The sequence below is a fragment of the Urtica dioica genome, chromosome 9 (genome assembly GCF_054948205.1).
Source record: "Urtica dioica subsp. dioica isolate 48M chromosome 9, U.dioica_male_clone48M_v1_H2, whole genome shotgun sequence".
Taxonomy (NCBI): domain Eukaryota; kingdom Viridiplantae; phylum Streptophyta; class Magnoliopsida; order Rosales; family Urticaceae; genus Urtica; species Urtica dioica.
The window spans coordinates 28,965,922-28,986,352 of NC_142764.1; the positions used below are offsets into that span (position 1 = coordinate 28,965,922).

The 20,431-nt window shown below is 40.4% G+C and overlaps 4 protein-coding genes and 1 long non-coding RNA gene across 7 annotated transcripts; 3 read left to right on the plus strand and 2 right to left on the minus strand.

Annotated features, from left to right (window-relative positions):
• The first annotated feature begins 236 nt into the window (after positions 1–236).
• LOC149386602 (uncharacterized) lies at positions 237–3,105 on the plus strand. Its single transcript, XM_089626727.1, has 5 exons — positions 237–1,301; positions 1,415–1,957; positions 2,061–2,296; positions 2,385–2,441; positions 2,529–3,105. Exons 1-5 carry the CDS (start codon positions 338–340, stop codon positions 2,772–2,774), a joined length of 2,046 nt encoding a protein of 681 aa, XP_089482853.1. The 5' UTR covers positions 237–337; the 3' UTR covers positions 2,775–3,105.
• A 1,512-nt stretch (positions 3,106–4,617) lies between these two features.
• LOC149386603 (uncharacterized) lies at positions 4,618–5,439 on the minus strand. Its single transcript, XR_016301136.1, has 2 exons — positions 5,126–5,439; positions 4,618–4,663 (listed from the first exon to the last, which is right to left on the minus strand). It is a non-coding gene; the product is annotated as an uncharacterized LOC149386603 (long non-coding RNA).
• A 2,042-nt stretch (positions 5,440–7,481) lies between these two features.
• On the minus strand, positions 7,482–8,551 carry LOC149386604 (uncharacterized). Its single transcript, XM_089626536.1, has 2 exons — positions 7,909–8,551; positions 7,482–7,681 (listed from the first exon to the last, which is right to left on the minus strand). Exons 1-2 carry the CDS (start codon positions 8,549–8,551, stop codon positions 7,482–7,484), a joined length of 843 nt encoding a protein of 280 aa, XP_089482662.1.
• A 3,967-nt stretch (positions 8,552–12,518) lies between these two features.
• Positions 12,519–16,183, plus strand: LOC149386605 (putative disease resistance protein At1g12290). 2 transcript variants are annotated; one of them, XR_016301142.1, is made up of 4 exons: positions 12,519–12,716; positions 12,818–15,574; positions 15,741–15,797; positions 15,879–15,949. XR_016301142.1 is itself a non-coding variant. In XM_089624870.1 (3 exons), the coding sequence occupies exon 2, from the start codon at positions 12,855–12,857 to the stop codon at positions 15,543–15,545; it is 2,691 nt and encodes an 896-aa protein (XP_089480996.1). In that variant the 5' UTR covers positions 12,519–12,716; positions 12,818–12,854; the 3' UTR covers positions 15,546–15,574; positions 15,741–16,183. The 2 variants fall into 2 exon arrangements, 1 of the variants encoding a protein (XP_089480996.1); XM_089624870.1 differs by having other exon boundaries at positions 15,741–16,183.
• Positions 16,184–16,518: 335 nt separating this feature from the next.
• On the plus strand, positions 16,519–20,359 carry LOC149386606 (putative disease resistance protein At1g61300). 2 transcript variants are annotated; one of them, XM_089625237.1, is made up of 2 exons: positions 16,519–17,517; positions 17,595–20,359. In XM_089625237.1, exon 2 carries the CDS (start codon positions 17,662–17,664, stop codon positions 20,335–20,337), a length of 2,676 nt encoding a protein of 891 aa, XP_089481363.1. In that variant the 5' UTR covers positions 16,519–17,517; positions 17,595–17,661; the 3' UTR covers positions 20,338–20,359. The 2 variants fall into 2 exon arrangements, with proteins under 2 accessions (XP_089481363.1, XP_089481364.1); XM_089625238.1 differs by having other exon boundaries at positions 17,645–20,359.
• The last annotated feature ends 72 nt before the right edge of the window (positions 20,360–20,431 follow it).

A 20,431-nucleotide genomic window follows, 5' to 3' on the forward strand; every position in this document is an offset into this window, starting at 1 on the left:
CGGGAATAGTTGCTTCGTTTGAGATCTGACTTTCTATTTTGATGTTGTAAGTTTAAAGAGAAACAAATTTCCTTTTCTGTAACTAGTGTTTTCGAATTCAAACCAGTGCAAACCTTTTGGGAATTTTTTTTTTTTTTTGTTATTGTTTTATTTATTACTCTAGTTATGGTTTATGAGTATCTGAAGATTAAAAAAATGTCAGAATAACCTTTAGTTTCTGTTTCATGTAGAATCAAACTTGGTGTTTCTGTTAGAGGAAAACATTGGCTAAGTGCTGATTTATGATACAATGAAGATAAATCATAGAAGGAATTGAAATGTCACTGAACCCGGTGAAATGGAAGAAATCGTTGATAAATTGGAGCTTAAGGCACTTAGGTTAGGCGGTGGTAGTAGTAGTTTCAAGTCCACATTATCAGGGAGATCAACTCCCAGGAGTTCTCCAACATTTCGTAGAGCTCATTCTAGCAGAACTCCAAGAAGGGAAACCAGGGTTGGTGGGAGCGGTGTTCAGTGGTTCAGAAGCAATCGGGTTCTGTTTTGGCTGTTGTTAATTACCCTCTGGACATATCTTGGCTTTTTTATTCAGTCAAGGTGGGCTCATGGTAATGATAAAGATAACTTCTTGGGTGGGAATCAACTCAACAACCGGGATGAAGAAGTTGAGCAGAGTCATCGCCGGGATTTGATCGACACTGGCTTCTCTTTGACAGTTAAAAATGGAACCGGTGACGATCAAGTCGGAAGTAAGAGGTTGGATGTGGTCTTGGCTGGAAAAGATAACGGAGTTTCATCTCAGAGGAAGCTAAGTTCGAAGAAAAAGAAGCCTAAAAGAAGCAGCAAAGCTCGTGGGAAAAAAAAGCCTACAACGGTGGTTAAAATACCCGAAACAGAGGAGCATGAACCGGATATTCCCAGGACGAACACTTCTTATGGGATGCTTGTTGGACCTTTTTCCTTGATGGAGGATCGGATTTTGGAGTGGAGCCCGGAGAAGCGTTCTGGGACGTGTGATAGGAAGAGCGACTTTGCACGCCTTGTCTGGTCTCGAAGGTTTTTGCTGATATTCCATGAGCTCTCGATGACCGGAGCTCCTCTCTCGATGATGGAGTTAGCAACAGAGCTTTTGAGCTGCGGAGCAACTGTATCTGCCGTAGTTCTTAGCAAGAGAGGTGGACTTATGCCTGAGCTTGCCCGGCGGAGAATCAACGTTCTCGAGGACAAAGCGGATTTCAGTTTCAAAACTGCTATGAAGGCTGATTTAGTGATTGCTGGCTCGGCAGTCTGTGCCTCATGGATAGGTGAGACCAACCGTATTCAGTTTTCTTTCAATTTGAATCTATAGTTTCAATATAACTTGCATTGCGGCAATGGCGAATTTAGTTCTCGTTTACTGATCTTGTCATAATTTCAGATCAGTACATGGACCATTATCCGGCTGGTGCAAGTCAAGTTGCTTGGTGGATTATGGAAAACCGGCGAGAATACTTCGATAGGGCAAAAGTTGTGATGAACCGAGTGAGAATGCTCGTATTTATATCGGAATCACAGTCGAAACAATGGATGGCCTGGATCGAAGAAGACAAGATCAAGCTGAGGTCTCAACCTGCACTTGTCCCATTATCTATCAACGACGAAATGGCTTTTGTAGCTGGTATATCATGCACTCTCAACACTCCATCCGCCACCACCGAGAAGATGATGGAGAAGAGACAGTTGCTGAGAAATTCAGTCAGAGATGAGATGGGCTTGACCGATAAGGATATGCTTGTGATATCATTGAGTAGTATAAACCCTGGAAAAGGCCAGCTCTTGCTCCTTGAATCAGCACGCTTGATGATTGAGAAAGAAACTCTGCAATATAACACCAAAACAGTAGCGACCCAAAAGCTACGCCGGTCTGCCATGGCTAAAAGGCATCGTCTGAGAGGTTCAGCCCAGAAAACGAATGATAATGGTGAGTCATCTGAATTGGATTGTATATCAGATCGATAACCTCCACGTAAATTTTGTCTAACTAGTTTTTCTTCTTTGTTTCTTTCTTTATGATGGTAATGCAGGTTCAATGGGCAATGATGTCACTCGCATGAGTAATACCAGAGGAAAGCAAGACCAGTCTATTAAGATTCTTATTGGCTCTGTTGGATCTAAGAGCAACAAGGTGGTTTACGTCAAAGAGATTCTGGAATTTCTATCTCAACATTCAAACGTGTCGAAGTCAGTGATGTGGTCTCCCGCAACTACACGTGTGGCTGCAATATATTCTGCCGCAGATGTCTATGTCATCAATTCCCAGGTGACCCAACTATTTTTCTGTTTATGAATAAAAAAAAATCCCACTTTGATAATATTAGTAAAGCTAATACCACTCTGGTTTTTGTCAGGGTCTTGGAGAAACATTTGGGAGAGTGACAATTGAAGCCATGGCATTTGGTCTTCCAGTAAGACATTGGCTCAACTAAACTTTTATTATCCTAGTATATTACCAAATGACACAGTAAGAATTAAACATTTTTTATGGTTGATAGGTTCTCGGAACTGACGCGGGAGGAACAAAAGAGATTGTCGAACACAATGTGACGGGTCTTTTTCATCCCGTTGGTCGCTCAGGGACACTCGTTCTCGCCGAAAGCCTCCGTTATATGATGAAGAATGTTTCGGCGAGGAAGGAAATGGGGATGAAAGGAAGAGAAAAGGTTAAGAGGATGTACTTGAAGAGGCATATGTACAAGAGGTTCGTCGACGTTCTTACCAAATGCATGAGAACAAAATAAAACACATATGGCGCGGAACTACAAGAGCTGTTTTTTGCATTCTTTCATTGCGTTGGAGCTTATAAGAATGCTGTGAATATCGAAGCTGATCTGATCTGACCTCCCAATTTGATATGATAATTGATGACAATGTTTGATAAAAAAAAAATATCTACCCTTAAGGAATGTTACTCTTCTTTCCTGTTGATGGAAAGTAACTTTTGATGGAATACATGTTTTGGCTTATGAGTTGAATTCCTCTTTGTAAAAAGCCCATCACTTCAATCAGAATGAAGTTGTATAATTTATCCACAGTAAAACATGTTAAATCACTCTGTTATCAACCAGAATATATATTAGAAAAACTTATTACGACGAGGCATGGTTTCTAGCTCTATGTTGGAATTTCAGTTTTTACTCATGTACTTGAGAGTAAACGATGTTAGATTCTATTTACCTTTTGAAAATATAAATAATAAAAAAGTTGAAATCAATTTAGCGCGCATAGATAGAGTCATAGTGGCATCATCACAAAATTGCAATATGTATACTATAATACACTCACCTACAACGGCAAGACTTTAAGATACGTGATGGGCAGTAACACCGAAGTTCAATCGCCGACATATAGCTATATGTTGATGATATATCATTTTTGAAGAGTCTCGGTAAAAAATCGTATATAATTGTCTGGTAATTTCAACCGAAAATCAAACTTCAAGCGGTAAAATGGTAATTTCATAATTGTTTGGTCATTTTATTCGTATACTTTGCATCTAAATCTGAGATTTTTGAACGATTGTTTGGTAATTTCAGAGAAATCTTTCATGTATGCTGTGTCTGATAGTTATTTTTATTCTTTTTATTTCAGTTATGTTCATTTAGCTTGTGCAATAAGGAATTTACTTCATGTTAGCATATGATTAGGTGTTACCATCATTTGGTGGTTGGTAGGTAGCATATCAATATGGGCATTTCGGTCATTCTAGGTTTCTGATCCTCATTTTTCCTCATTTTAAGTCAAACTTTCAAAATCCATCGTCAGATTAGCATCATTCTACAGTTATTATAGAAGAGAAATTTCATTAATTGGGTTTAATAAGACCATTAAATATCAAAATTAGACCCTAATGTTTAAAAATATCTGAATATGGACTTTTGGCCCAAAATCGGACAAAAACACCCCTGATTCAAAAAACTCATATTTTTCTCTCATTTTCAAATGATTTTCATCACAATTCTTTTTCATGTTCGAATTGGTTGCGCTAGGATTAGAATTTTCGGTGGTCGAGCTCACCGCTGAGCTCGTGGGGTTCGGGGCAACGCCCCGTTTTGTTTTTTTTTTTTAGGAATTTGGGTATGTGTTCAGTTTCGATTTTGAGGGTTTCACATTGTATTTCATCGTACAGCATCGTATCGCATCGTACGACATCGTACATGAAAAAGAATTGTGATGAAAATCATTTGAAAATGAGAGAAAAATATGTGTTTTTTGAATCAGGGGTGTTTTTGTCCGATTTTGGACCAAAAGTCCATATTCAGATATTTTTAAACATTAGGGTCTAATCTTGATATTTAATGGCTTATTAAGCCCAATTAATGAAATTTCTCTTATAGAAACTCATATTATTACATATATATAAAAGGGAACCGAAATCACTGTTTATTCAGTGTAAATTCACTGTTGACCAAATCTGTCAAATGTCAATTTTGTCCTTCGAATTGCTAATATTTACAAGTCTATGCTATTCTGTTTGAAACTTATAACCTTATGAGTTATGAATCTTCATAATTACAGAACTGCCACTAAACTTTACAGCCTACAAATTACACTCTTTTTCGGGAACTCTCTAGATGTCGTTGAAATCATAAGATATTTCACCTTGAAAACTTAATAAATAACATAACACCTCGTCCCGGCTATCGGACGGTATCGGCACAACCGTGTCCGACGGCGAACCTTTCCGAGTCTAAATGGGAGGGAAATTTCCGGGGCGTCAAGACGGTAGTTCCGTGCTATCGGCAATGGAATTTCCGTCGCCCGAATTAAAGCTTGACGAAAATAAGAGTTCCAAGCTGTGAACCAGACTTTAATGGCAAACCAAATCTTGGCCGTTGGATTTTACATCCAACGGCAAAAAAAAAAAAAAACAAAAAAAAACAAACAAACAAACAACTCTGAGCAAACCTGTGCGCACATACCCAGCCTTCCGCTGTCTTCCTTCAAACCCCAACGTCACTTCCGTCGATCCACGGAAATCACAACGCAAATTCCGTGCCACACGGAACTCGGATTTCCGTCAGGCACGCAGGCTGTTTCGGAAACCGTCCTTCCGTGTGCTTCTGTCCCGACAAGCCAGGATGAATAACACCCTAAACATTAATAACATTACATTTATAACCATTTACTTTCTGGAATTCTTCAGATGTCTCTTGAACTCATCAGATATTTCAGGAATGTTTTTTTTCTTCTCTCTAGGATGCCATGCCTATATATTCAATGTCCCACCAAAGACATCGACCCCACCTTTTGCCATTTCGACTTCAAAGTTCTAACTGCAATCAAAATAAGATACAACAAACGCGATACAACCATTTAATAGGCCAAGCAGGTAATTCGCTAACCCTATCTGATTTTTTTATTTGTTGTGATCAATTTTTTATTACTTATGTATGTTTCATCCACACGTAATATGTACACTTTATTTTCAAGTTCAAGTTTCGCTCATTAGAGTATAGTTATTACTTACAAGTACTAAGACAATTAGACAACTATTGCAACGTTACATATATCATAATAAATATTTACATTTGAAAATAAAAATCATATTTTTTGTATGCAGGGGAGAACGTTTTTTCCAGTAATTAGTACATAGGAGTTCATTTTCATTTCCAATAAATTAGGTAAGTTATATATTCACTAAAATTATAATCTAACACTAAAAATTTTGGTAATATTTTTATAATTACTACAAATAGCCTTATTTATTTTACTTTAATTATTTTAGTTGCTTAATTTCAACTTTTATATTTGATCAATTCCATTGTTTTATTTGCATTCATTGATTCTTAGTACATACATTTCCCTTCACTTACTTTTGATAGATTTTGTTTATTTATATAATCTAAAATTAGATTACATAGGTTTATAATATTAAAAAAATATTATAATGCTTAATATTTCGAATTTTGATCATTTAGTCATACAAAAGATATTTAATATTTTTTTTGTTTGTTTATGCTCGGTTTTTTTATGCACTGACAAATAAGACAACAAAAAAAGAGATGATAAATAACAAATGTTCGTTCCTTCTTCTTATAATCTTATTTATATATATATATATATATATATATATATAATATTGATGTATCTTAACTAAAATTTAAATTATTAGTTATTTAAGATTTTTTTTAAGTACATCATATTTACTATCACAAAAAATATAATGAACTAATTTAAATAACTAATTATCATTAGTATACATCAAGCATCTCCGCGGCAACGCGCGGATATTATGCTTATATATATATATATATATATATATATATATATATATATATATATATATATTCTTCTCACTGGGAGCCGAGACTTGGGACATAAGTGGTACGTACATACAGATGAGTAAAATCCTGTGATATAAGTTACGAAGCAAATCAAACCGAGGTCTTTATATTAGAGGAACGCTTGTTCTTGACCAAGTCAACACTGAGGTTTCTCTTCTTCTTCATGAATTCTATCACTTGATTATGAAGTTTGCTAAAAGATGTTCAACTTCTGATCAAGAATCAAACTTCGGTGAGATTGTACTTCAATATATTTTTTTTATTATTATAATTATTACACTTAAACAAGATTTTTGAGCATTTTAGAACTGTTTGATTTAGGCTTTGTCTTGTCTCTTTCGGGTCTTGGATTGATTTTGTCGCCAAGGTTTTTGAAAGAAGACCATGGACTGTGTGGGATTGTGCTGCTAAGCGCGTTCGTTACATTCGAAATCTCGAAAGGAACAACACCAAGTTGAGTAATGCCATGGAAGAGCTCAAGAGCTTGAGCTATGACGTGACGGGTCGAGGTCTCATAAAGTCAAGATCTTCAGTGCACCAATCAAGTGAGCGACTGGCTGAAAAGCGTAGGAGCGTTGGAACTAGAAGTCGATCAAATACTTCGAAAGGGTAGCGAAGAAATCCAAGGAAACTGTCTCGTTTTCCGTCCCAAGAACCGTCGGTTTGGAGTGGACTCGACGCTGAACGAGATTTGGAAATGCATTCAGAGAAACGACGTTGGAATCATCGGCTTGTTTGGAAATGCATATTTTATTTTATTATAATGGAAAGAACTTTATTCAACCAAAATAGCGGGGATTACAGCGGCTTAGACCATCTCCAACCGATCGCTCTATTTCTCACACTATTTCTCAGTAAACAGTGATTTCTCTCCAATCGAACTCTATTTCCCACTCTATTTTCCACTCTATTTTTATCCCCTTTTATCTCTTATTTATACTTCTACCCCTATATTTTTATTATTATTACTAATCAGATAACTTGGAATAATTATGATAATGAGTAAAATATTACTCTATAAATTAATTATAATTATAAATATAAATACACATTAATAAAAATTACAACACAATTAAAATAAAATAAATACAACACAACTCAATTAAAATAAAGTAAAACAAACTAGAACACAACAAATAAAAGTAACTTTAACACAAATAATTATGATTCGGAATTAGAATACTCTTCCCACAAGTGCTCAATCAATGCATTCTGAAGTGCGATGTGTGCATTTTTATATCTTATTTGTCTATAACGAGTAACAAATTGCTCAAATCGTGTTCCATCATCCACCACCATTTCAACATTCGCTGATGGTGTTTCTCTCGCAACTCCTATTGGAGCACTAAGATCTCGTTCATCTTCAATTATCATGTTATGCATAATTATACATGCGAACGATATCTTGTAAGACGTCTTTTCTCCAAAATATTGTCGGTCCCGCAACAATTTCAAATCGTTGTTGGAGAACCCCGAAGGCACGTTCTACGTCTTTTCTGCACGCTTCTTGCTTCATAGCAAAATATTTTTTTGTGGCCACGCGGCTCTCGGATAGTTTGCACGATGGTTGACCATTTTGGATATATACTATCAGCCAAATAGTAACTCATATGATACTCTGTTCCTTGTATGACATAATGAGCAGGAGGAGCGATACATTGAGTTAGATTGGAAAATAAATGGGAAGAATCTAGCACATTGATATCGTTGTTGCTCCCTGGCATGCCAAAATAAGCATGCCATATCCAAAGATCATAATATGCTACAGCTTCGAGTATAATAGTAGGCTTTCCACTGCGACCCGTGTATTGTCCGGCCCATCCAGTGGGACAATTTTTCCACTTCCAATGCATACAATCTAAATTTCCTAACATTCCTGGAAAACCACGTTGTTGACCAACATGCAGAAGTCTAGCAATATCATTAGTTGTTGGTGATCTTAAATATTGCTCAGAAAATACTTCAACGATTGCCCGAAAAAACTTCTGCATGCTTTCAATCGCCGTTGACTCTCCTAATTTGACGTACTCGTCTGTGGCATCTGCTGGAACACCGTATGTCAACATCCGAAATGCAGCTGTTATCTTTTGAAGGGGTGACAAACCAAGTTTATCGGCGCGATCCACCCGTTGCTCGAAGTAGTTGTCATGACCTTGAACAACATCCTTTATGCGGAGGAATAATGAGCGAGACATCCGATATCTCCGACGGAACATGGCTTCATCATACATCGGGGTTTCTGAAAAATAATCATTGAATAGTCGACGGTCTGCACTCACTCGATCACGGTTGATGAAAGCACGTCCTGGAACTGAGCCTCCCGCTCCCACATCTACTTGGCTAGAATATTGACGGATAAGCTATGTGATCAAGATATTGTTATTGATGATAGCACGAGTTATGGCCTCCTCATCTTCATCCAAACTATTAATGAAATCGTCATCCGAGCTTGAAGACGATGATGACAAATTAGTATTCATTTTGGGAGATAAAATGAGAGAATGTGTATTATATTAAGAATAGAATGAGTGTGTGATTAAAACTCATGATATAATTGGTATTTTATAGAGAAAAAGTTAGTGACAGAGGGAATCTTGTAAGTGAATTGTCAAATCGCGTCAGAACGAGTTGAGAAACGTGAGAATCTTGTAAGTGAATTGTCACATCGCGTCAGAACGAGTTAAGAAACGTGAGAATATTGTAAGTGAATTGTCACATCGCGTCAAAACGAGTTGAGAAACGTGAGAATCTTGTAAGTAAATTGTTACATCGCGTCAGAACGAGTTGAGAAACGTGAAAATTTTGTAAGTGAATTGTCACATCGCGTCAGAACGAATTGAGAAACGTGAGAATATTGTAAGTGAATTGTCACATCGCGTCAAAACGAGTTGAGAAACGTGAGAATCTTGTAAGTAAATTGTTACATCGCGTCAGAACGAGTTGAGAAACGTGAAAATTTTGTAAGTGAATTGTCACATCGCGTCAGAACGAGTTGAGAAACGTGATAATATTGTAAGTGAATTGTCACATCGCGTCAGAACGAGTTGAGAAACATGAGAATCTTGCTATAAATATTGCCTTCACAAGTTGTAATTTCACCACATCACTCACCTTACTAAAAAAAATGTCTAGAGCTTCTAATTACTCTCGAGATGAAGACAAACTCATTTGTCGGGTTTACATGGAGATTTCGCAAGACCCAATCATCGGTATATACCAATCATCTGATCAGTTTTGGACTCGTGTTGCGGAAGCTTACAACAACAGCAAAAGTCTGGATTCAGAGATGCGTTCAACGCGATCAATCAAGTGTCGTATTCAAGTGATTGAGAAAGCTACAAGGAAGATGCATGCATGCATTCGACAAATTGAGAATACACACCCAAGCGGTGCTTCAACTGAAGATATTGTGAGTATTATAGTTTATTGTTTTATCACGATTAAATTTTTACTTAACCTTTGTTTTATCAACTTTCAAATGGATCAAGCTAAAGTATTGCTTTCACAAGATGAAAAATTCAAGAAATGTTGGAAGTTTGATCATGTGTGGAACATTATTAAGAATTTTGAAAAATTCCAAGATGGAGCCTCAAGTGCAAGACAAACATCTCGAGGTTCATCTTGCCCACAAGAGTCAGAAAATCCAACTCCTGAATCTGCTAGACATCCATCTCCTACTAAGCGGCCGATTGGGGTGAAGAAAGCCAAATTAAAAAAAAATGGATGATGGAATAATGTCTAGAATTAGTGGTATTGAGGAAGGAAATAAAGAACTTCTTGAGCAATTGAAGAAGACAAGTGCAATCAGGCAACGCCACTTGGAATTGAAAGAAATCAAGGAAGAAAATAAAATATTGTTTCGGGATTTAAGTTCAATACCAGATCCACAGTTTCGTGCATATATTCAAGCCAAACAAGCGAAAATTATGCAAAAGAGGCTTGAACAACAACAATCCCATGCACCACCGCCGACTTCTGATTCATATTCTCAATATTTTACCGGTCTCGGGGGATCCGGCACCAATCTTCCAGAATATTAGTTTATCTATTGTAATTTTATTTTGTTGTATTGTGTTTTTTAATGACTTTTGAGTTTTCTTCCAAATTGCTAATGTAATTGTGTTTGGTATTAGTTTATTATGATCGTTTTAATATTATAATTTTCTTGCAATGTGCAAAATCATTGTTGTATTTTAAAATATTGTTGTCTTTTAAATTATGAAAAATAATAAATTTTATATAAAAAAATAATTTTAGGGGTTAATATTAAATAATTATATAAAATCTGGGCATTTGAGTAAATTTTAAAAATTATAAAGCAATGAACAGTATAGCGCTACAAATAACGCTGCACTGTTCAAAATTTTGATCTCACGCTATAATAGCGTGTAATATGAAGACCCACTGGAGCATCTCACGCAATATAGGTGAGATTTGGTGCTCCAGTGGAGATGCTCTTATAGGCGAAATTGGGTTCCAAATTTCAAAATTAGAAAAAGTTAATAGGAGTATTTTGAGCAAAACCCAAAATTATTCAAATAGTTTAATAAAGATATTTTAGAGCCTTTTTTTTTGCATATAATATATTTATTTAATTTTTTGCAAAAAAATGCAAATAATTTTATGCCGATGTTATTTTATCTCCATAAATTTTATGAAACTGAATGTGGACTCCTGAAAAAAAAAAAAAAAAAAAAAAAAAAAAAAAAAAAAAAAAAAAAAAAACTCGTCTTACATCTTTTTTGAAGTGCTCATAGTCTAATTATCAATTTCACGCCATTGACAGTCGTCCTTCAAAAAAAAAATAATCTTTTTAAAATAAAATACACATTTAGAATATCACTGATATCTAACATTTGGACAAGAGAAACTGAACGTTTTTCTCTCTAAATTTTCCAGATCTAGATCTCAGATCTGAGGCTTCCCTTCTTCCTCCGGAGCTGTTGGTACAGGCAGTGGATCTCAGCCACTCGCCGTCCAGCGTGCGGCTCCGGGGGAGGATAGACATGGACTTCGACGAACGTGTGACGTGGTCTGTGCGACCGGAAAACCCGAGTAGACGGTTCAGCGAGGTGTCTCCGGCGACTTGGATCTGGCGGACTGTGGCGGTGGTGCGGCGTACTACGTCGGCGACGACGGTGTGGCGGCACCGATGTCGGCGTGCAGTGATTGTGCGGCGAAATTCGGAACGCTCGCATCCTCGCCCATCGTCTCAGATCCCATCTCCTCCGGCCCCCCGCCGCCCCGATCCTCCGCCAACTTCTGCCTCCGGCGATCCGGCACCCGCTCCCCGCCTCCCTCTCCACCGCCGTCCGCCGTCCCCCCAAACGCGCCGCCGCAAAGCCCGCCGTGGACATCGATGCCCGCGCCCGGCAGATGCAGACGCGGCGCCTGTGGATGTACGCTCTCTCGTTCGCGACGGTGGCCGGCTTCGTGGTGGTGGTCCTCTACAGGTGGTGCGAAGGTGTGTGTCTCTGTCGTCGTCGGTGGCACGGAGTGAGTTGTCGCTGCCTAATGTGTCTCCACCGTCAATGATCCAGCGTCGGTCCTTGTTAAAGATGGTGGGCTCGGCGATGATCACCGAAAATGGCAGTGTGGGGGCTTTCTCGCTTGTTCGATTGTCTCTCGCTTTCCGCGAGCAAACACGTGATACCAAAGTTGATTTTCAATTGTATTTCTGGTTGTTTAATTTTACTGTTTTTTAAGACTTTGTTTGAGTTTGGTAATTTGTATGTTTTGTTTTATTGGAGGCGGAATAGCCGTCCTTCACTATCCCAGTGTGGATCTCCTGTTAGATTCGTGTCTATGCAGGTCGAAGAGTCATCTTCTTCATGGTCATCGGACCGCGGTCGTTTGGATCTTTCCATTAACCGTTGTGGGTTTATCGAAAGAGCCAAATGTGTGCTCGATTTTGAGTGTGTTCTTTATTCTTCCTTTTGTCGGAAGTATGCACAATATGAGCGAACACCTGTACTTAGTGTTAGATTCAATCCGATCTAAGTCTGTGTCGTGTCTAAGATGTTATTCGTCTGTATCGATGGGTATTCTACCCGTTTTTTAATGAAAGCTTTGTGCAATTCTCAAAAAAAAAAAAAATAATAAAAAAAAATAAAATACACATTTGTTTTTACATTCGGAGATAAGTGGTAGGTACAAATGACAAATGAGCTACATCGTGTGATATCAGCCACAAAGCAACAAACTGAGGTCTTTATAGGAAGACTTGGTTTCTGAGCAAGTCAGCGCTGAGGTTTCTCTTTTCTTTATGAGTTCTATTACTTGGCTTGGCTATGTACTTTGCTACGAATGTGCTCTAGTGTTCAACTTCTGATCTTCCAGTGCCATCTAAAACCGGAAAATTTAGCTTGCACAATCTCTATCAAGAATCAAACTTTGGTAAGATACAAAATTGTTTTTAGATTATATCAATTCAGACGTGAAATTTTGAGCTTTTTAGGACTATTTAATTAAGAAACTTTCTGCAAAAAAAATTCCAGGCTTTGTCTTGTCTCGTTCGCTTCTTGGAAGAAAGCCATGGACTATGTGGGCCCAATATTGGATACTGGAAATCGCCTGTGGGATTGCTCAGCTAAGCGCGTTCTTTACGTACGAAATCTTGAAAAGAACATCACCAAGCTGAGTAAAGCCATGGAAGAGCTCAAGAGCTTGAGTGAAGACATAACGAGGCGGGTCGTGTTCTCAGAATGTCAAGATCTTCAGCGCACCAATCAAGTGAATGACTGGTTGAAAAGCGTCACAGCGTTGGAGTTAGAAGTCGATCAAATAGTTCAAGAGGGTGATAAAAACTTCGAAGGAAAGTGTCTCATTTGCCATCCCAAGAATTGCCGGTCCGCTTACAAGCTTGGCAAGAAGACTGTCGAAAAGCTAATTGCCGTGGAAAATCTGTCGACGAAAGGGAATTTCGAAGCCGTCGCTGACAAGAAGCCACGAAACCCCGTGGACGAGTTGCCAGAGGAGAAAACTGTCGGTTTGGACTCGACACTGAACGAGGTTTGGAAATGCATTCGGAGAAGCGACGTTGGAATCATCGGCTTGTACGGAATGGGCGGGGTCGGAAAGACAACCCTTCTGAAGAGGATCAACAACATGTTCTTCGGTACGAGCAACGATTATGACGCGGTCATTTGGGTCGTGGCATCGAATGATGCGAGTACAGGAGATATCCAGAACACGATTCGTGACCGGTTACAAATCCCGGACAATAATTGGAACGGTAAAAATGTAGATGACCGGGCGATGGAGTTATACAAAGCTTTGAGGAGTAAAAGGTTTGTTCTCCTTGTCGACGATGTGTGGAAGAGGCTTGATCTCTTGAAACTTGGCGTTCCTCTTCCGAGCACTCATAACGGGTGCAAAGTGATATTCACGACTCGTTCCGAGGAGGTCTGCGGTCAAATGGAGGCGGATCGGTGCGTGAGAGTCGTGTGCTTGGGAAGAGACGAGGCCTTGGAATTGTTTTTAAGTAAAGTGGGCAAAGAAACTCTGAATTTGCATCCGAATATATTGCACTTGGCCAAAGATGTAGCAGAAGAGTGCAAAGGATTGCCCCTGGCTCTCATCACGATCGGACGGTCCATGGCGAGCAGAAAGACAGTCGAGGATTGGGAACGAGCGGCCCAGCTGTTGAAGAGATACCCAGCGAGCTTCACTGGCATTGTGGACTATGTCTATCATCTTCTCGAGTTTAGCTACGACAGTTTGCCGGGCGATACTATCAAGACTTGCTTTCTGTACTGTTCCCTGTTCCCAAAGGACTGCAATATCCGAAAGAGCGAGCTCGTTGACCTTTGGATAGGCGAGGGCTTTCTCGACGATCTCGACGACATACACGATGCTCGAAGGCACGGGGAAGAAATCATCCAAACCTTGAAGCTCGCGTGCCTATTAGAGTCTGGTGAATCGGAAGAGTCTGTGAAGATTCATGACATGATACGTGATATGGCTCTTTGGTTAGCCTGCGAACATGGCGTGAAGAAGAACAAGTTTCTGGTCAAGGAAACTGTGAGACCCAATTACAACTTTGCGAAAAAGAAGGATTCGGAGAAGATATCATTGTGGGGTGGCGAGATTCAAGATTTGTCAGGAGTTTTGTTTGGTCGGAGTGTCGTCACGTTACTCATTATGGGCACGTTGATAGAGACACTTCCGAGCGAATTGTGTGAATCACTGCTTGGCCTGGTGGTACTAGACTTATCAGGCAATGAGAGACTGACCCAATTGCCCGAGGAAATCGATGGCTTGAAAAGCCTGCAATCTCTCAATCTTTCTAGAACTGCTATAAGAGCTTTGCCTGTTAGGGTAAAGAATCTCAAAAGGCTGAGATCTTTGTTGCTAAATGACACTTACAATCTCCTCGATTTCCCGAGCAAAGTCATATCATGTCTCTCGTCTCTGCAGTCGTTTAGCAGATTACTCAGCCCTCGTCGAATGCTATTTTATCCGGGTTACGACGAAACAGCATTGCTGGACGAGTTAGAGTGTTTACATTGCATCAACGACATCTGTATCACTATATTTTATGGCCCATCTATTCAGAAGGTCTTAACTAGCATAAAGTTCCAACTATGCATCAGAAAAATCACGGTTTTGTGTTATTTCACTCCGTTCGATGTGTCAACTCTGTGTCTTGCAAGAAATACCTTTCTCGAAGGTCTCGAGATTTGGAACGCTGATCCTCTGAGAATCTATGAAGAAAAGCAGAGACATCATGGCAAATTGAGTTTCAGAGCCCTTCGTGTTGTGGTGGTCGTTCAGTGTAACATGTCGGATATGGATTGGCTCGCTCACGCTCCATGTCTCGGGACTCTCAGGATCATTGACTGTTTTTCGATCAGAGAGGTATTGAGCGAACCAGAAGTTGGGATGAATCCAAGCACGATGTGGTTCTCGTGCCTCACGACGCTGCATTTGCAGGGCCTTCCAAGGCTTGAAAGAATAGAGAAGAACCGACGAAGAGGCTTTGCGTTTCCTCTGCTGAAGGAGGTCACGGTGATGAATTGCCCTAGACTAACCGAGCTTCCATTTGATGATTCACATGACTGTGTGAAGGAGATTAGTGGTGAGAGAGAGTGGTGGGATAAGCTGGTCTGGGACGATGAGGCTGTCAAGAGTTCTTTCGCTCGCAAGTTTGTGCCGTTATTAGTGATGACAACTTCCTGTGGAAGCTGTGAAGACCCGGCTCCAATTCTCTCTCTTCCTCGGTGAAGTATTTCATGTGATCATAATTACTTCATGTAAGTGCAAACTTGGCCTAGCTGTCAGTAGAAAATGGTGGCTTAAGCCTTGCTTCTTGAGCTACTTATTTTATTCAAGTGAAGATAATGAATAGAAGGAAATGCCATCGAAGCCGGTTTTAAAGCTAATATTAGTAAAGCTTATACCATTTCTGGTTTTTGTCAGGGTCTTGGAGAAACATTTGGAGGAGTGACAATTGAAGCCATGGCATTTGGTCTTTCGGCAAGACATTCCCTCAACTAAACTTTCATCCTAGTAATTACCAAATGACACAGAAAAAAATATATTTTTGGTGGTTGATAGGTTCTTGGAACCGCCGCGAGAGGAACAAAAGAGATTGTCGAACACAATGTGACTGGCCTTCTTCATCCCGTTGGTCGCTCGGGGACGCTTGCTCGAGGAATGAAATGGGGATGAAAGGAAGATATTAGGTTCGTCGACGTTCTTACCAAGTGCATGAAAACCAAATAAAACGTATTTGGTGCGGAACTACGAGACCTGTTTTCGCATTCTTTCATTGCTTCGGAGTTAATAAGTGTGCTGTGAATATTCGTGCTGATCTGATCTTTACCTCCCCAATTGATATGATAATTGTTGACTCCCATGTTTTTTTTACTCCGTTGATGGAAAGTAACTAAAGATGAAATACATGTTTCGGCTTATGAGTTGAGTTCCTCTTTGTATAAAGCCCATCACTTGGTTTCTAGCTAGCTATGTTGGAATTTCAGTTTTTACTCCTGTGCTCCAGAGTATAACGAGGTTAGATTCTATTTTACCTTTTCGAAATATATAAATAAAAAGAGTTGAAATCAATTTAGCGCGCATAGAATATAGATAGAGTCATAGTGGCATCATCACACAATTGCAATATGTATATTATAATACACTCACCAACAACGGCAAGACTTTAAGATAGGTGGTAGGTAATAACACCTAACACACAATCACGTGATAGAAACAACCAAACCGCTCTTCTTTTTGTTCTCTTTAAAAAATAACTATTCCTCTCTCTGAGTTGAACGAACCACAACAAAATCAAGTCCAATACTTCTGTACTTAGATCCTTTTTTCCATTTGCTCTTGGCTTATTAATAATTGGTGTTCCAAGTTTTCATATCATGTTTTCTGCAGAGAAGGCTTCGTTCCACAGACAGAGACACGCGTGCTTTATTATCTAACTTTAATGGCCGTCTTAGACCACCGAATTCAAAGTCTAAATTTCCAACAAAGAATTAAACTTCAGGTAATATGGTGAGTTCAGAATTGCTTGTTCTCTGTGATCAATGTTTATATCTGAATTTGAGCTCGTTCAGGACTGTTTTTCAACCGAGAATCAAACTTCAGGCGGTAAAATGGTAATTTCATAATTGTTTGGTTACTGTAGTCGTATACTTTATATTTGAATCTGAGATTTTTGAACGATTGTTTGGATAGTAAGGTAATTTCCGAGAAATCTTTCATGTATGCTGCGTCTGATAGTTATTTTTATTCTTTTCATTTCAGTTATGTCCATATAGCTTGTGCAATAAGGAATTTACTTCATGTTAGCATATGATTAGGTGTTACCATCATTTGGTGGTTGGTAGGTACTCATATCAATATGGGCATTTTGGTCATTCTAGGTTTCTGATCCTCATTTTCAAGTCCAATTTTCAAAATCCATCGTCAGATTAGCATCATTCTACAATTATTATAGAAACTTATACATATATATATATTTTCTTCTCACTGAGAGCCGAGACTTGGACATAAGTGGTACGTACATACAGATGAGCAAAATCCTGTGGTATAAGTTACGAAGCAAATCTCTTTAAAAAAAACAAAAAACAAAAAAAGTTACGAAGCAAATCAAATCGGGGTCTTTTCTTCTTCCTGAATTCTAACACTTGGCTATGAAGTTTGCTAAAAAGGGGTTCAACTTCTGATCAAGAATCAAACTTCGGTGAGATAGTACTTCAAGATATTATTATTATTATAATTATTACAGATTTTTGAGCTTTTTAGCACTGTTTGATTTAGGCTTTGATTGTCTTGTCTCTTTCGGGTCTTGGATTGATTTTGTTGCCAAGGTTTTTGAAAGAAAGCCATGGACTGTGTGGGTCCAATATTGGATATTGGGATTCGCTTGTGGGATTGTGCTGCTAAGCGCGTTCGTTACATTCGAAATCTCGAAAAGAACAACACCAAGCTGAGTAATGCCATGGAAGAGCTCAAGAGCTTGAGCTATGACGTGAAGAGATGGGTCGAGCTCTCAGAAAGTCAAGATCTTCAGTGCACCAATCAAGTGAGCGACTGGTTGAAAAGCGTGACAGCGTTTGAACTAGAAGTCGATCAAATACTTCTAAAGGGCAGCGAAGAAATCCAAGGAAACTGTCTCGTTTGCCGTCCCAAGAGCTCTCGGTCTGCTTACAAGCTCGGTAAGAAGACAGTCAAAAGCCTTGTTGCGGTGGAAAAGCTGTTGGCAAAAGGGAAGTTCGAAGCCGTCGCTATCAAGAAGCCGCGAAATCCCGCGGACGAGCTGCCCGAGGAGAGAACCGTCGGTTTGGACTCGACGCTGAACGAGATTTGGAAATGCATTCGGAGAAACGACGTTGGAATCATCGGCTTGTTTGGAATGGGCGGGGTCGGAAAGACGACCCTTCTGAAGAGGATCAACAACACGTTATTCGGCTCCAGCGGCATTTACGACGCGGTCATTTGGGTCGTGGTGTCGAAGGAAGCGTGTACTAGAAAAATCCAGAACGCGATCCGCGGCCGGTTACAGATCCCGAGCGACGACTGGAACGCTAAGAATGTGGATGACCGAGCCATGGAGATATACAAGGTTTTGAACGGCAAGAAGTTTGTCCTCTTGGTGGACGATTTGTGGAAGAGGATTGATCTATCGAAACTCGGCGTTCCTCTCCCGGGCATTCATAACGGGTCCAAAGTGATATTCACGACCCGTTCCGAGGAGGTTTGCGGTCAAATGGAGGCGGATCGGTGCGTGAGAGTCGAGTGCTTGGGACGAGATGAGGCCTTGGAATTGTTCCTAAGCAAGGTGGGAAAAGAGACTCTGAATTCGCATCCGAATATACTGAGTTTGGCCAAAGATGTTGTCGAAGAGTGCAAAGGATTGCCTTTGGCTCTCATCGCGATCGGACGGTCCATGGCGAGCAGAAAGACGATCGAGGATTGGGAACGAGCGGTCCAGTTGTTGAAGAGATACCCAGCGAGCTTCACTGGCATTGTGGACTATGTCTATCATCTTCTCGAGTTTAGCTACGACAGTTTGCCGAGCGATACTATCAAGACTTGCTTTCTGTACTGTTCTCTGTTCCCAAAGGACTACAATATCCGAAAGAGCGAGCTCGTTGACCTTTGGATAGGCGAGGGCTTTCTCGACGAGCTCGACGACATACACGATGCTCGAAGGCACGGGGACGAGATCATCGGGGCCTTGAAGCTCGCGTGCCTATTGGAGCCCGGCGAATCGGAAGAGTCTGTGAAGATTCACGACGTGATACGCGATATGGCGCTTTGGTTAGCATGCGAACATGGCGAGAAGAAGAACAAGTTTCTGGTCAAGGAAACCGTGAGACCCAGATACAACTTTGCGAAAACGAAGGAGGTCTCAGAGAAGATCTCGTTGTGGGGTCGTGACATTCGAGATCTATCGGGAGTTTCGTTCGGCCCAAGTGTCTCCACGTTGCTTGTGACGGGCACGCTGATAAAGACACTTCCGAGCGAATCGTTTGAATCGTTGCTTGGCCTGGTGGTACTAGACTTGTCGGGCAACGAGAGACTAGCCCGATTGCCCGAGGGAATCGGTGGGTTGAAAATCCTGCAATCTCTCAATCTGTCTAGAACCGCTATAAGGGCATTGCCTACTGAGATGAAGAATCTCAAAAAGCTGAGATCTTTGTTGCTAAACGACACTTACGATCTCCTTGATGTCCCGAGCCAAGTGATATCGGGCCTCTCATCTCTGCGAGCGTTCAGCAGATTACTCAGCCCCGTTCGGATGCAATTCTATCCGGATTATGACGAAACGGCCTTGTTGGACGAGTTAGAGCGTTTAGAGTGCATCGACGACATTTGCATCACTATAATTTACGGCCCGTCTCTTCAGAAGGTCTTAGCCAGTAAAAAGTTCCAGCCTTGCATCAGAAAGCTCACGGTATTGTGTTACCTCACTCCGTTCGAGATGTCAACTTTGTGTCTCGCTAGAACGACACATCTCGAAGGTCTCGAGATTTGGAACGCCAACCCTCTTAGAATCTTCGCCGACAAGCAGCGATATCGAGACACCTCGAGCTTCAGAGCCCTCCGCGTTGTGGTGGTCGTTCAGTGCGACGTGTCGGATATGGATTGGCTCGCTCACGTTCCGTGCCTCGGGACTCTCAGAATCATCGACTGTCCGTCGATCACCGCGGTTTTGACCGGCGATTCAGAACCGACCACGGCATTGTTCTCGTGCCTCGTGACGCTGCATTTGCAAGGCCTTCCGAGGCTGGAGAGCATAGTGAAGAGCCAGCGAGGCAGCTCTGCGTTTCCTCTGCTGAAGAAGGTCACGGTGAGGAATTGTCCTATCCTAATTAAGCTTCCATTTGATGATTCGAATGAGTGTGTGAAAGAGATTAGAGGTGAAAGAGAGGGGTGGGATAAGCTGGTTTGGAATGATGAGACCGTCGAGAGTTCTTTCGGTCGCAAGTTTGTGCCGTTATTAGCGACGACAACTTCCTGTGAAGATTTAGCCCCAACTCTGTCTCTTCCTCGCTGAAATATATGCAGATTTGGCAACAGTATGTGTTCTCTCTCTCTCTCTCTCACTCATTAATTTTCCCTTAATTTGTAGACCACATCATAGCTGTACA